Source organism: Drosophila montana, unplaced genomic scaffold, assembly GCF_035044405.1.
Source record: "Drosophila montana isolate Dmon_TW-CO22-7 unplaced genomic scaffold, ASM3504440v1 contig_1624_1, whole genome shotgun sequence".
Taxonomy (NCBI): Eukaryota; Metazoa; Arthropoda; class Insecta; order Diptera; family Drosophilidae; genus Drosophila; species Drosophila montana.
In genome coordinates this window covers 903,583-919,542 of record NW_026996559.1, presented here as the reverse complement: position 1 = coordinate 919,542, position 15,960 = coordinate 903,583, and the positions used below count along the sequence as shown (strand labels likewise).

The 15,960-nt window shown below is 44.6% G+C and overlaps 2 protein-coding genes across 3 annotated transcripts; one reads left to right on the top strand and one right to left on the bottom strand.

The window, feature by feature from the left end:
• Positions 1 to 4,061: 4,061 nt before the first annotated feature.
• mRpL38 (mitochondrial ribosomal protein L38) lies at positions 4,062 to 5,940 on the top strand. The gene is made up of 5 exons (XM_064699181.1): positions 4,062 to 4,364; positions 4,432 to 4,587; positions 4,649 to 5,006; positions 5,077 to 5,375; positions 5,435 to 5,940. Exons 1-5 carry the CDS (start codon positions 4,205 to 4,207, stop codon positions 5,719 to 5,721), a joined length of 1,260 nt encoding a protein of 419 aa, XP_064555251.1. The 5' UTR covers positions 4,062 to 4,204; the 3' UTR covers positions 5,722 to 5,940.
• Positions 5,762 to 15,620, bottom strand: LOC135440135 (inositol polyphosphate-4-phosphatase type I A). 2 transcript variants are annotated; one of them, XM_064699161.1, is made up of 9 exons: positions 15,146 to 15,618; positions 14,544 to 14,737; positions 14,086 to 14,244; positions 13,733 to 14,017; positions 11,717 to 12,268; positions 11,107 to 11,656; positions 8,565 to 9,819; positions 6,496 to 7,229; positions 5,762 to 6,415 (listed from the first exon to the last, which is right to left on the bottom strand). In XM_064699161.1, exons 2-9 carry the CDS (start codon positions 14,659 to 14,661, stop codon positions 6,283 to 6,285), a joined length of 3,786 nt encoding a protein of 1,261 aa, XP_064555231.1. In that variant the 5' UTR covers positions 14,662 to 14,737; positions 15,146 to 15,618; the 3' UTR covers positions 5,762 to 6,282. The 2 variants fall into 2 exon arrangements, with proteins under 2 accessions (XP_064555231.1, XP_064555238.1); XM_064699168.1 differs by lacking the exons at positions 13,733 to 14,017; positions 14,086 to 14,244 and having other exon boundaries at positions 15,146 to 15,620.
• Between the last annotated feature and the right edge of the window lie 340 nt (positions 15,621 to 15,960).

Sequence of the window (15,960 nt, the reverse complement as noted above, 5' to 3'; positions counted from 1 at the left end):
ACGAGTGCTCGAAAGTGACGAGTAAACGCTAGCTACGACTAGTTTATTATCTAGTTGGGTTAAATCCTGAAAGAATTACGCGACGAGAAGTTTTCAACGAGTAACGAGTGCTCGAAAGTGACGAGTAAACGCTAGCTACGACTAGGATATTATCTAGTTGGGTTAAATCCTGAAAGAATTACGCGACGAGATGTTTTCAACGAGTAACGACTGCTCGAAAGTGAAGAGTACACGCTAGCTACGACTAGGATATTATCTGGTTACGTTAAATCCTGAAAGAATTACGCGACGAGATGTTTTCGACGAGTAACGAGTGCTCGAAAGTGACGAGTAAACGCTAGCTACGACTAGGATATTATCTGGTTACGTTAAATCCTGAAAGAATTATGCAACGAGAAGTTTTCAACGAGTAACGAGTGCTCGAAAGTGACGAGTAAACGCTAGCTACGACTAGTTTATTATCTAGTTGGGTTAAATCCTGAAAGAATTACGCGACGAGAAGTTTTCAACGAGTAACGACTGCTCGAAAGTGAAGAGTACACGCTAGCTACGACTAGGATATTATCTGGTTACGTTAAATCCTGAAAGAATTACGCGACGAGATGTTTTCGACGAGTAACGAGTGTTCGAAAGTGACGAGTAAACGCTAGCTACGACTAGGATATTATCTAGTTGGGTTAAATCCTGAAAGAATTACGCGACGAGAAGTTTTCAACGAGTAACGAGTGTTCGAAAGTGACGAGTAAACGCTAGCTACGACTTGGATATTATCTAGTTGGGTTAAATCCTGAAAGAATTATGCAACGAGAAGTTTTCAACGAGTAACGAGTGCTCGAAAGTGACGAGTAAACGCTAGCTACGACTAGTTTATTATCTAGTTGGGTTAAATCCTGAAAGAATTACGCGACGAGAAGTTTTCAACGAGTAACGAGTGCTCGAAAGTGACGAGTACGCGTTAGCTATTACTATGTTATTATCTTAAATGAATCACGAAACGAGAAGTTATCAACGAGTGCTCGAACTTTAATATTGTCTAGTAAATATTCTTAATTCATATAATAGTTACTTTAATACATTTACCGGACCGATATTCAAATATTCTGTTCAATTTGTTGGATATGAAACACGCAACGAACGGAACCCCAAGTAAGGGCTCGAACCGAAAATGTATGTCGGTCTTGCTGCCATGACACATATATATATATATTCGAAAATTCATAAATAACGATCAAAAACGAATTCTTAAAGTAATCTAGAGTTGAGTACACGTTAATTACTGCTATGCTGAGAAAGGATTGTATTTAGAGTACAAATAAATATAGAAAGAGTGCACGTTAGCTGGTATACTTAGCGAGTTCCGAATAAGAGCTAGCAGGTATACTTGACGAGTGACGAGTAGAAACTAGTTGTTATACATAAAGACTGACGAGTAGGAGGTTGATGGCTACTAGCCGAGCTCCGAATGAAAGCTAGTTGGTGTTCAGTTTACCAACAAAGGGACGAGTAGGACCTAGTTGGTAGCTTAGCTACTGGTGACAAGAAGGAGCTATTTGGTTATTAATCAAGTGACGTCTAGTTCCTCAAAAACTATAACTAAGATTGGGTATCCCACATGCATATATGTACATACATATATGCATATGCTTATATAATGCTAGTTGCTAATCTGTATGCATCCATATTGTAATAATTTAGACTATGAGGGGGCAACTGCTGAAAATGTAAATGCATTCGACTCAATTTAATGTAATCGCTGCCAATTGCCCAGCGGTGGCTGAAAGTGAAAGTGCTAAAATCGTGCGTCCGTCGGGTTGTTATTGATAAGGACGGTCAGGGAACTTTCGGGGTGATGGCACTGCCCGGGCAAATTAATTCATGTTATTTGAGCGATAATCGCCACTTGAAATAGCGCTCAATGGGGGTAGAATACTATACGACATAAAAATAACACTCAGATCTTTATCGGATGGTTCCATATAAATGTAAATGTGTATATCTGTGTATATATCTGTGTATATATGTATGTATGTATATCTAGACCACTTGACTAGTGCTATAGTACGATCTATATACGTATGTACATATATACAGGCTGATTGATTGCCCAAATGGGCATATGTTCAAGTGCCCGGACGTGTGCTTATCAATAATCAGCAACTTAATCGACGCTGTGAGGGCGGGAGGTGGGTGAACGGGAAGTTAAAATATGGCTAAAATGCACATATCGCGATTTTCTGGGTAGTATATATAATTTCCAGCGAATTCTTTTTTAAGAACTTGAATTTTGAGCCTGGCAATGAAAACCCAAATGGAATGTCAGCAAGTAAATGTGCTTCACAAGGGATACCTTAAATGATGCCCAGCCCAATCAATAGCTACCTTGCCTCACCCGGTTTATGAATGTTTCAACAACAACAACAACAACAACAGCAGCAGCAGCACATGCCGCAGGAAAGGGCAGACAACTGAAGCTAACCGGCTAGAACTGATTCCGGTTACGGTGCGTGCGCAGTGGAAATTTTTACAAAAACGACACAAATGCTGTGGGGGGTCGAGAAGCTGCCGACTCAGGCGATACGAGGAAAGAAAAGCGAATAACAACAACTACGAATAAGCATCCGCAAGGCAATTGACATTGACTTTGCGTTTTGTAATGGGACTGCAATAGAAACAAACCGAAATGTTGTAATATTATTTAACCGCCTTAACATAACCTCAAACAGCCGTGACAAGAGAGATAGAGAGAGATGCAGAGAGAGGAAGAGCGAGAGCGAGAGCGCGCGACCTGAGGTTGGGAGCGACCTTGTGCTGCGTGTGTGTGGGCGTTTTTGTCGGCGTGGGCAGCTCACAAATGTCAAACTCTCAAAATTAGGTGAAAGGACATTGGGTGGCGCCATGACGTATGTGGCAATGCCGTTTGTGTAATCGCTTCTATTAAGTGAACCAACCCATCCACATGAATGACACATTTATATGTGCCTACATTTGTATTGTTTTTTATTGAATTGCCATAAAGCATCCATATATATTTTAAGAAATTTGCTTTACACTCTTTTTACACTCATCTAGAGTGCGGCACTCCTGACGGACGGGCCTTTGTTCGGCCTGAGCAATGGATTGCCCTTGAGTTTGTCCTTTTCGAGCGCCGACGCAACAACGGCCGCTGCGGCGGCAGCGGCGGCAGCAGCGACAGCGGCAGCACCAACTGTTATACGGCGCGCGTGCAAACTGGTTTGCTGTGCCTGTGTTCGTATAACAACGCCCACTAATATACATATGTATATGAATGGAAAACATCGCGGTGTGCGTGTGTGTAGGAGGCTCGTCGCCGGCACTCATAAACAGTGTTGCGCAATTTTGCCCCGTTAGAAGCGGCTACAACGTTACCAGAGGAATCTCTGACCGTAAAAGTATTTATATACAATCGATTGACACAATTTATTTCTGTATGCCGGTTGACCCACCTATGTAATGCCGTAAATAGCTGTTTATTTTAAGAAGCGCCGACTCTACTTTTCAGATCATTTGATGGGGATGAAATTACGCTGATTGAATTACAAATGTACATAGTGAGTTACAGCTAAACCGGAAATGGCGAAAAATTCCAATTGGAAATATAATATGGGTAAATTCACGGTAATGCACGTTATTGTATATAGTCGTACGTCAGTAATATAAAGTAAACAACAAAGAATGCCAGTTTAATATAGGTGAGAGCCGTCGGTGGTGTGGCAATACGATATAACAAAATCAACAGTGATAGGTTACTTGACATAATGTACATTTTTCGTCTACTTCTATGAAAACCTAAAAGTCTACAAAAATATGGTTTGGTTTAGGTTTGGGCTCGGATTTCAACCCAACTTATGTTCGATTCATGATAAATCAAAAATTATAGTTTCGGGCTAAAACAGTCTCCATTCTAAACCATTTTGCAACCTGTGTATTTATATTTGATAGCGAAACTTTTTGATGATATCGTACAGCGATTTCTTCTTTATTTATAAACATTGCAATTCAAACAAAATTCAAATTAACGAACGCCATTGAAGTCTGACAGAGCTGCCAGATCACACGAAAATGTACAAAACAAAGCATAGACTGCTCAACACTGGTTGCGAGCAGCTATATATCTATCGCTTATCGGCCGCCAACAGCTGAGCAGTTGACGAAAACGCGAGGGGCCGCCTGCTTATAAAACACCATGTCTTTTAGTAATTTATTAATGAAAACCGGCGTAAATGGCGGTTTATGCGGCACACAAACCACAGCGCTGCTGCTACTCAATATGAGCACGCGTCAGGGGCACACGCTGCGCGGCAAGCCGCCCGGTGTGGCACGAACGCTGGAGCAACGGCTGCGAGGTATGTGCAATTGATGTAACCACAGCTCCCACCTACTAACTGACTGTTGGGGCAATTATGCGAATAGATGAAAACGTCAGCGATCCGGAGGTGGTGGCACGCATCAACATTGGGTTTCCGCAGCTGAAGCCATCGCGATCGGCACAGTTAAAAACGCGTCTGGAGCATCTAAAGGCACAGCGTGCCAGCAAGGAGTTGGAGCAGCTGGCGCGCAGCAACAAATGTAAGCAGCTCTTAGGTTTGCTTGATCAATTTTTGACATACTGACCTTGTGGCGTTTACAGTGCTGATCGATTTGGATAAGGTGCAGGAAGCCTATGTGCAGACAACGGGCCAACATGATCTGCGCCTACTGGCCGATCACTATGGCATCTTCGAGCATCTGTTTGGCAGCGCCTACTTTGTACCGCGCGTGCCGCTGAGCATACGCTATGAGCTCAATGCCAACACCTTTAGTCCCGTCTACAATGGCAATGTGCTTAAACCCGCAGAGGTGGTTAAATCGCCTTTGGTCATCTTCAACGGTCAGCTGGATCCCGTAACGGCCAAATCGGCGCAGGGTGACAGCTACTGGACCCTGCTGGCCACAAATCCCGATGCACACTACACCAATCCTGGGGCCGAGTGCCTGCACTGGTTTATGTACGTTTCCAAAAGCGCAGCTTTTCTTGTTCATCACTCTATTTAAATTATATGCACATATTTATAATAGTGGGAACATACCAAATGGCAAGGTCGGCGAGGGCGATGTTCTGGCCGACTATCTGCCGCCCTTTCCACCCAGGGGCGTGGGCTATCAGCGCATGGTCTTTGTGCTGTACAAGCAGCAATCTCGCCTAGATTTGAGCGCACACAAACTGGCTGCAACGGACTACAACAATCTGGAGAAGCGCACCTTTAGCACACTGGACTTTTATCGCCAGCACCAGGATGAGCTGACACCGGCGGGACTGGCCTTCTACCAGACCAACTGGGACGAGTCCCTCACACAGTTCTATCACAATGTTTTGCGTAAGTTGGTCAGGCAATAGCAATTGCATTTGATTTTAACCAGATGTGGTCTTTTGCAGAACTTAAGGAACCGGTGTATGAGTACGACTATCCGAAGCCATATTTAGCGGATCAGAAATTCTTCCCGCTCAGGCAGCCATTCAATCTGTACATGGACAAGCATCGTGATAGCAAGCAGTTAAACAAGGAATACCTCCAGCGCAAGCTGTCCCAAACGCATCCATTCGAGGGTCCAGAGCAGCCGCTACGCTTCCCCAATGCCCATCCCATACGCGATGTGCCATCCTGGCTAAAAACTGAGATACGCAAACGGCGACTGGGCACCGGACGCGTTCAGGATTACTAAACCCAACCAAGTCCACCAAATGCACAGCTGCTCGTTCACATTTGTTAGTCGCATAATTTTTGTTGTTTTTTATTTTATTTTGATTAACAAGTTCATTTCTTTTGCTGGAAGTACATGGAATTGAACGTTGCGCTCCCACAAGTAACATGCCGAGTGAATCGTGTTTATAAATTACATAATAGTTTAAATAAATACGTACATAAATAGAGGAAAGCTAAACCTATATATATATATTTATGTAATATATCTTCTCTATGGAATTGTTTAATGCGTTTAACAAACGCCCCGCTCCAAGGCGAAGGCTTCTCCTTCTACTCGTATTTCCCGCGCTCTATCTCCCTCTCTCTCTCTCTCTCTCTCTATTTGTGTTGCTCTAATTAAATTAGTTTGTTAGTTCTGTTTTTTTGCTTGCATTTTGCAAGAGCTGATTAATTTGTGTTAATTTGTTTGTTTGATTTTTTGGCACAGTTTATATATGTCATATATGTTTCTCATAAGTACTCGGGGTCACCTGCTTTGACTTAGCCTAAAAACAATTTGCAACCGGAAATTCTCTGGGGCCTAGGTCTGGGCTTTGCCATAGGCGCCCACAGGTGGCCTATACATGGCCGGCAGCATAATCACCTGAGGCAGATTGAAGGCATACTTGTGCTTGCCAATATTCTTGTAGACATTATCCATGCGTGTGCCCTCGCTGAAAGACGAAATACGATCGATTAGTTTAGAAAAGGCTGGACCGGAGCAGTTCAATTTGATTTGGATAGAGTATACAACCTGCGCATGGTGCTCAGTGCGAAGGGCACATGTTTAGCCGGCAGCTGGAATTCACGCACCAGGACACGGCATTGTTCCAGGGTGACGGCCATGCCGGTGCGATCCTTGGCACTCTTGCAGGACGTAAAGCGCAGTCCGCCCATCAGACGACAGGCATCCTCGGCTAAATGCAGTATCTTTACGTTTTTGGACACATTGGCGCGCAGCTGTTGCTCCATATAGCCGAGCAGCGATTGCAGCGACTCCCATTCCGATGAGCTGGCATCTGCCGCGCCCGTCGCATTCAGGCCCAGCTTGCGGTAGCGACTGAAGTACTGGCTCAGCCGCACATAATTGTCCAGATTGGAGCGATGCTGTTCCCGTGTCTGGCCCAGCGTCGCCTTCTCATTGATGCCAATATTGAAGAAGACGGGTGTGATTTTAAAGCTAATTGTTGTGGTGGGCAGCACGTGCTCCGGCACGGGCAGCAGCACCTCCAGTGCCTGGCGCGAGCCCGTTATGCGCGGCATGGGCGTCACCTCGCCCTGCGCCGCCGGCACCAGCGTAAAGCTGACCGCCGACAAATCTTCAATGGCTATGCACATGTCGCTCCACATATCCGTCTCGGAGCCGTACAGCGACAGCAGACCCTCAAAGTACGCCAGCGGGCCGAGCTCGCGCAGCAGCGACAAATAGGCGCTATCCAGCTCTCTGCCCCACAGCCGGAGCATCAGGGCGCTGACCAAAGCCGTCAACTGTGCGGGATCAGACCAATGTCCATGTCCATATCAATTAAATACTATTATTAGAGTTTTTATCAGTAAAGCTATAAAGCTATAAACTATCGACCTGACTGGCTCATCGATCTATCGATCCTGACTGAATGTGGCTACTGCGATTTATTTATCGATAACTCCCCCAAGCAGTCAAAAATCGATAAATATTGGCATTTATCGTTGATCTATAACCAATGCGAACTTGAATCAAAAACTAGGTTGATTATGTGCAAAAACAGGTTAACGGACCGCACCTCCAGGTAGGCAGTTTGTTCGAATCCTAAACTGAACTATTGACAATACTTTTATACCTTTGCAGAGGCTATTATAACTTTGTCGTGAAATGTGTAACGCATAGAAGCAGACATCTCCAAACCCATAAATTATATATATATTCTATGCGAAGTAGTCTCTCAGTTTTAAAGCTATCGTCATGAAACTTTGCAGAAGTCCCTCTTTTTGTTCCACGCAGTACATATGTCGAAACCAGTTGGATCGGACCACTATATCATATAGCTGCCATAGGAACGATCGGTCGAAAAGTAAGTTCTTATATGAACAACTTTTTTCTTTATCAAGATATCTTGACCTATCTCAGCATTTTTTAGTTTTACTATGCTCCTCATATATATGAAAAATCCTAACAACATCGGACCACTTTATCATATAGCTGCAATAGGAACGATCGGTCGAAAATAATGTTGTTGTATAGAAAACTTTTTTATTTTTCAAGATATTTTGACCAAACTTGGCATTTAGAGACTTCTCCATTCTCCCTACATGTATGCAAAATCTTATTTAAAGCGGACAACTATATCATATGGCCGCCATAGAAACGATCGGTCGAAAAGTAGGTTCTTATGAAAAACTTTTTTGTTAATCAATATATCTTGACCAAGCTCGGCATTTAGAGATTTCATTATGCTCCCGTCATTTATGCAACATCTTATTTACATCGGACCACTATATCATATAGCTGCCATAGGAACGATCGGTCGAAAATTAAGTTGTATGAAAAACTTATTGTTTTTCAATATATCTTAACCATACTCGGCATTAACTATTTTCCCTGTGCCTATTAGATACGGGCAAAGCACTATGAGCATTATGAAAAGGTTGGGTCTGCAAGGGTATTAAATCTTCGGCGTGCCGAAAATAGCCCTTCTCTCTCGTTTTGGTTTACATTTGTATTCCTAGTCGCTTGCTACAATGTACACAAACAAATGTTATTCCCATCTTGAAATAACACTTGATGATGTTTGTAGCCTTATCTTTTGGCAGGCCTATAGCTGTAGTTAAAGCATAGATTCTTACCGCCTGCGAGAAGCATACATCCCGTCGGTACATGATGCTCGCCTGGAGGCGATTGCAGCGCACATCCTGCTGCAGACGCTGCACGGAGTGCATGAGCCGGGCCGTTTTCAGCAGACGATCCATGGCATGGCGTAGCTTACGCATGCTGGGACGGAGTTCACCCACCCAGTCGGTGGTCAGCGAGAGATCCAGGCCGTCGGTGAATTTGTTGCCCTTCTTGGGTGCCGGTGCCGGCAATGTTGGTGCAGGTGCCAGATCTGGTTTCAGCTGCTGCGACGGCGGAGCCGTGGGCGCGGCTATCACATCGGGCGCCTGCTGGGGCGCCACCGTGAAGCCCTCGCGCTTTAACGGCACTTTGGGATGCCGCAACCGGATGGCAGGACTGTCGCAACGGCCACAAAAGAACTTCAGCTTGCTGACCAGACACATGACGCTTGCCTCAATATTTAGCTGGGTTAGGTCAAGTGGCTCCGGCTCCTCGGTGGGCCGATAGTAGTTCGCCGACGGCGAGGAGCTCATCAGCTTGGTGTCCAGGAAGCCAGCCGGCGGCTGGGATGCCTGCGCCAGTTCATCCAGATCGATTAGCTGCAAAGGCGGCAGCGCTGTCGCCGACTGTGTGGGCACGCCCTGCCAGCTGGGTGGCAGCGATTGATATGTGGCCTCGGCCTGCAGCTCACTGCATTGAGCCTCCTGGGGCACGGCCTGGTGCTGTTCGAGGGTGCGCAGATGCGCATTGTAGCACTTGACCACATGCTGCAGCGTGTCAATGGCATTGATGTCCAGCGAGCTGGAGGGCGACGAGTTGCTAGGATGCCAGCTGTTGGAGCGCATCAGCGGCTGCCCACGTGGCCACAGATCCGGTGGCGCCACCACGGGCGTAGCGAAATCCTCCAGTTCCGGTGATTTTAGCTCTAGTGCACTTAGCTGCTGGGTGATCTTGCGGAACGGCGACATGGGCTCCATGAGCACATTGTCCGGCTCCTCGATAATGCGATGACACTCAATGAAGGTCACCGCCTCCTCCACAATGCTCGGCTCCCAGATGTTGAGCAGCGTTCGTGTTTTGCCCACCATCTCGTTGCACAGCGGCATCATGTCTCGGGCACTGCGTCGGCTCGCCAACTGCAGCAGCTGGGACATCAGCTCGACAATCTCCTTGCGCAGCTGCTTTGTGGCCTGGACAGCATCGTTGGCCGCCTGCACTTTGCACGCATTGCTCTGCTCCAGCTTCCATGCCTTGCTCTCCTGCAGCAGCCTGTCAAAAGCAAAACAGAAGACGCTCTAATTGAAGGATTTCATATCGATTCACAAATTCAAGATCAACAAATTAGGGGCATTTTATTGCCCGGCATTACCAGAGGTTTAGTTTTCCACACAATATTTCACACTTTTCCATGTAGCACTCTTTTTAAAGATGTTTAAGGTTTCAACGATTTCTCACACATTTTCCACCCTTATGGGTGAAATATTTCGAATCCCTGTCTTACTCCCACTATAATTTCTGTTCTTTCAAGATAAGGGACCTTTTATTGCCCGGCAGAGCTTTAGTTTTTCACAAATTTTTGGGTTTTTAAAAAGTCTGATGAGGATTGAACAGGGAGGTTTTAGAAAGATCTATGCCACCTGATCTGGCATTTGAACCGGTTCGGGAGCGGATCTACCATTTATTTATATAAAAATAACAACCCTTTGAGGGAGAACGGGAAATTGTAAATTAAGAAGAGAATTATTTTACGAAATAATCTCTATATATAAAACTGTTTGTCCTGACTGACTGACTGACTGACTGACTGATTGGTGATCAACGCACAGCCCAAACCGTAAGAGCTATGAAGCTGAAATTTTCACTGTAGTTACCTTATGTGATGTAGTGTGGAAAAATCGCGAAAAACGTTTGTATGTAACTTTTTTGTTTACCATCCGATCGGCCTCAAACTTATTTTCAAAGATCTTTGTTCAAATTCATCTGAGGGGTGTTTCACACTTTTAGGAAAATCCATTCCTCCTTGATGGAAATGGAGGTCAAAGATTTGGCGGATGACGTTTCGCGCTCAAATTCATTTAAAAGATATATAAGAAAAATCATTTGAGACGTGTTTCACACTTTTCGCAGAATCCAAACTTTTCCAGGTGGAATGCGACTTAAAGAATTTTTGTGCGAAGTTTTAAGTTGTGTCCGTTTTGCTTCAAACTTATTTTCAAAGCTCTACATAAGAATGTAATAAATACGTGTTTTAGCGATTTGGGAATTTCCACTCGCAACAGTGGTAAATTGGCGGAAAACGTTTGTATGAAAGTTGTTTGTTAACCGTCCGATCAGTTTCAAAATCATTTCAATTTGTTTGAGAACATTGATTTTATAACATACGTGCCACGGGCAAGGCCAGGTTATACCCGCTAGTTGAAAATATACGAGGAGCCAATATTTGAATCTGAACCTGGGTACGAACCGAACCCAAAAGCATGGAAGCTGGTTCGAACTGTGATCCGAGCCATTTTGTTAGCAGATTCTAGCGTTTGAAAAGCGCAAGCGGATACTCACTTGATGAGGCCGCCGCACTTGCGACCCTTTGCATCGTGGCGCGTAAAGGCGCCGACAGTGACAATGTCCAGGACGCCCCGGCGCTGCAGTGCATCATTTTGGGCCCACATACGCTGAACGTGCAGATTGACGGGCAGAAACTCGAGGGCCTCGTCCGTTTTGGCCGCGGAGCGTTTGTAGTGAACGCCGTCGCGCATCAGCTGCTGGATGTTCTGCTTGGCCTGCGAGTAGTCCTTGAGCAGGCGCAGATGCTCCTCAAGCAGATTCATTTGACGCCAGCGCCACTCGCCGCTCAGCTCGCCCATGCCGGAGATCTCCTGCAGCAGCTCCTTTTCGCGCTGTATCCAAATGGAGAGCAGCTGCTGCGGCACCGCGCAGCACAGTCGCGACTCCAGCAGCGTCTCCAGCACACTGATGTCCGCGCCCAGCGACGAGTGCAGACGATACGAGTGCTGGTAGGGATTGACGCAAACGCGCCCCACTCCACACTGCTGTGGCACAAACAGGCGCACGCCCAGCTTCGGTGGCAGCGATTGAGTGCGACGATGTCCTAAAGAAGGGCAAAAGCATAGCGTTAGCTATGATATAAATATATAAGATATAATCGCACCCTTTTGCCTCGTGGTTTTGCTGCTGCTGCTGTTGTTATCCGTGGCCTGCTGAAAGAACTGTGTGCTGGAGCGCGGCGGCGTTGGCTGCGTCAGGCCATTCGTTGTCCTTTCCGGACCGCTAGTCGGGTTCAATTCGTTGGCAGCCTCTGGCGCCCAGGAGGCAAGCGTAATGAAGCCGCATTCACCGCGCGGCGAGCTCAACGGCAAGCGCAGCCGTGTCGCATCCTGTATAACGCCCAGCGCCACCTCGGCATGGCCCAGGGGCAGCGATGTCAGCGAGACGCGCTCCCGCACATCGTGCACACTGAACCGCAGACGTGTGGATGCCTTAAAGCCGGCGCTGCGCAGGAAGCGCATGGTGCACAAAAAATGCGGTGCGCGTTCGCGCTCCAGCAGCTCGGTGCGCGCATGCTGCCGCCAGAGGCAATCCTCGCCAGGCTGCAGCACCGAGCAGATGACACGCGGATTCGGCGGACGTCCGAAGCTGTCCAACGGCAGATTATCACAAGAGATCGCCGTCTCGCAGATGGGCAGCTCAGAGAGCTCCAGATCTGCAACACGAACAGTAACAGAATGGTATGTGTGGAAATTAAAGGGATTTAGTTGTGGGATCTACGACAAATGGAAATTCTATGGTCTACGTAAAATAAGAACAACAAATCAATTGATTACATTTTTATAAACAAAATAAAGTTTATTCTTCGAATAAAATTCATTTCTCTCTCTCTCTCGCTCGCTCTTTCTCTGCCGCAACGAATCTGTCTCTGACTCTACATATCCAAGTACACGTGTATATATATACATATATATATGGATATACTTTATATATACATACTACTTGCTGATAGAGTTTAGAAAAATTTAATTGCAAATTTGTTTTTTTTAAAGCTGAGATGAAAAAATAAAAGAAGAAATTAGCTCAATCGGGCAATTTGACTGTCTAATATCTTGCTTACAATCTATAAATTCATAATAGAGCCATACAAATATGCTCTAATGACACGTGCTTCAAATAACTGTTGAACATTATCAACACTGATTTAATCCAATTAATCAAGCTTAAGGCTTAAAGCTCACCTATCTTCCACCTGTTATCCTAACCTCGCTTTACTATTTATAAGCTCAGTTCTACATTTTTTTTATTTCAATTATTTATAATTTTAGTTCTGTTCACTATTAGCAGGCCTGAATTTTATACTATTCCTCTGTCACTTTAATCGAATGTTAAATATACTCTTTAAACAATATACATAATAAAAAAAAAGTGAGTCCAGCTTTAAATGATTGGGTTCCTATTGAGATCTCATTTAAATTCGTTTCACTTAAATTCGCATCAGCTAAAATAAGAAAAAGCTTTAAGCTTTTTTACGGTTTGGCATGAATGCAATTTTTTGACTTGTACACTATTTCGTTATAACTTTAATCTGAAAGCTTAGGGCTTAACATATTTCCCCTGTGCACTCCTTAACTTCAGTTTGTTTACATTTTTTAAACACATTAATCAAATACTAATTAAAGTGTGATTTGAAACTAATAATAAAGCTTAAAGCCTCACTAGTGGACTATTATTCCTCTTTCCCTTTAAACAGTTATACTACTTTCAGCAAGTGTCATTATAGCATATTTTCTGCAATCTTTGGTTTCGTTCGGTTAATGGCCGCAGATTGTGAATACATAACAGCCTACTAGGAACTAAATATATATATGTATAGCTATTGATGCAAATGTGGGGAAGATGGGGAATAGTATTGGTTAACTACACAAACAGTTTTAGATTTGTGTGTGTGTGTGTGTGTGTTGATTAAGTCGTGTGCAACTGTGCATAGAGTATTGGAAATGAGGTATAAAAATTGGAGAAATTGGATTACAAACTAAATAGTTGAAACATTGACCATGGCTAATTTCTTTGGATTATTCGTGGTTAGTTGACGGGCAGCCAAAAAAGAAACAAAAATATTTCAAACAAACAAACAATTTCCAACATGGCAGTCCAGCTTAGAACTGTATTAGATCACCTTCAAAGGGCGCCTCTGCCGTTGCGCTGGGTGCCGACGCCGGCCAGGAGTCGGGAAACATGGAACTTGGCAACGGCAGACCCTGATCAATGCGATTGCCCATGACTGTGCCGGTGACGGCGGCTGCCGTCCGCTTGGCCGCTGTGGCCGCCGCAATCTGCTCCTCCAAATGTTTGATTTGCAAGTCGATCTGTTGATGGGAACACGCCTCGATGCTGCGCACCCAGTCAAGACGATCCGCTGCACTGTGCGTGACGATGCGTTGCGAGGGGCTGTCCTTAAAGTCTATAATACAAATGTTGTCTGTGATTAGTTGGCCAACTTAAGGGACGTATATGCATGCTGCGCCTTACCTAGATCAAACACGTAGCCCTCCAGCTCGGGCTGTTCATGGTGTATGCGTGGGCGACAGTCCTGCAACACCAGTACACCAGCGACCGAGGATTTTGGGTTCTTGTCCTTCAGATAGAACAGCAAATTGCCACGCAGTTTGCACCAGCATTCCAGTTTAACTGTATTCGGAAGCGCAGGAGCGCAAGAGAGAAATGGCAAAAGTGCATAAGCAAAGAGGTGGAGTGAGTGGAGTGAAGAGCGTGGAATAGCGACTGATCTATGGTGGGAAGTTCCAGTGTGAGTGTAAGTGTGGGAGTGTGTGTATGTGTGTGTGGGTGATAAGCATAAAACAAAAGTAATAAATGGACAAGGAACCCGCAAGTGTAGCCAAAAATAAACATGTAGTATGTGCGTGTGTGTGTGTGTGTGTGTGAGTGTGTGTGTGGGTAATTGTTGATTAAGACGCGCTTGCACTCACCATCGGTGCGCCAGAAAATGCCCTCCTGGCGCTCAGTTATAATCAGCAGACCCTCCTTGTCGAATCTGGTTGATGAATTGGTCGCCAAGCTAGCCAGCTCCGATCTATTAAAGCGCATGCTTAATGCCTAACTGGAAGCGTTCACAATGGGCAACTGGCGACGTTAATTCTGTTGGGCTTGTGTGCGGCGACAGCTGTTGGCAATTGTAATTGAGAAATTATGCGTTTGTTTATATCAAATTGCGGCTATTAAACGTATTTTATGACAATAAGTGTTTATGTTCTCTGGAAAAACTCAAGGCTGACAGCGCAACACACAATTCGCACACACACACGCAATTTGATTTAATTATAAAAATGGCTTGCCTCCAGCCGTGTCCAAAAGCGGGCACCTAATGGGCGGGCGGACACACCTTATAATAACTGTAGTTGCACGTTTAATAATTCAATAAATAATACAACGTCAAAGTGGCAGCGAAAACGGCTAAGACGAAAACGTAGAAGAATAAAGGAAGGGCCAGGGCGAGGGCCAATTCGAGGGCGCGGGCATTGCATGGACTGGCAGGTGCCGCACGTTTATGTTATGTGGAAGATGTACATACCTTCTCTCCGCTCTTCACTTGGCAGCGTTGCTTCTCTGTCGCTCTCTCTATATCTCGCTCCCTCTCTCTCTCTGTCTAGCACACACACTCAAAGTAGCACAGCTGACGTTGACAACAGCATCCCTGGCTAAGCGCCGCTTCAGGACCAACACAAAATTTTCGTATATATAGCACGTTGACCTGAACTTGAACAGCAGCCGTTCACAACAACAACTTTTGGCAATTGCACTGTTTTTGTTGACTGCCCAGCTGGCGACGCTTCGATAGCGTTATCAACTGGCGTATGCATTGACAGCCGCACTCCTGTTATCGTTTTCCTGTCGTAATTGCTTCCGTTTTGAATTTGTACAATATATTCACATAATTGCTTTAGTATTGAAAATTTACAATTTTTGGCTTGGCATTCTTAAATCTTGTATTGATTGTTCTTTGAATTTATTCAGTGCATTGAATAAATTCAATGTTTATGTTATTGCCTCTGTTAAGCCAATGTTATGGCCAGATGTTTGCTTACAGGGCTGGCGATACTAATATTTATTGTAGTTCACGATTAAATAGATCGATAGCAAAACTGTTTCTGTTTTTCGTATTAAAATAATGTGATATGCATTGCTATCTGATATTATCCGTAAATATAAACTGGAATTTTTATATAGCAATAAATATATATTTATTTTTTATTACATTCATGTCGGCTACAAGCAAACAATTTGCGAATTCGCTGCGCAATAATTATTCTCAAGATCAGTTCATATATCAAACTAATTTAAAAATTAACTTAAGTTAAGATATATTATTTCTGAATAAGATCATAT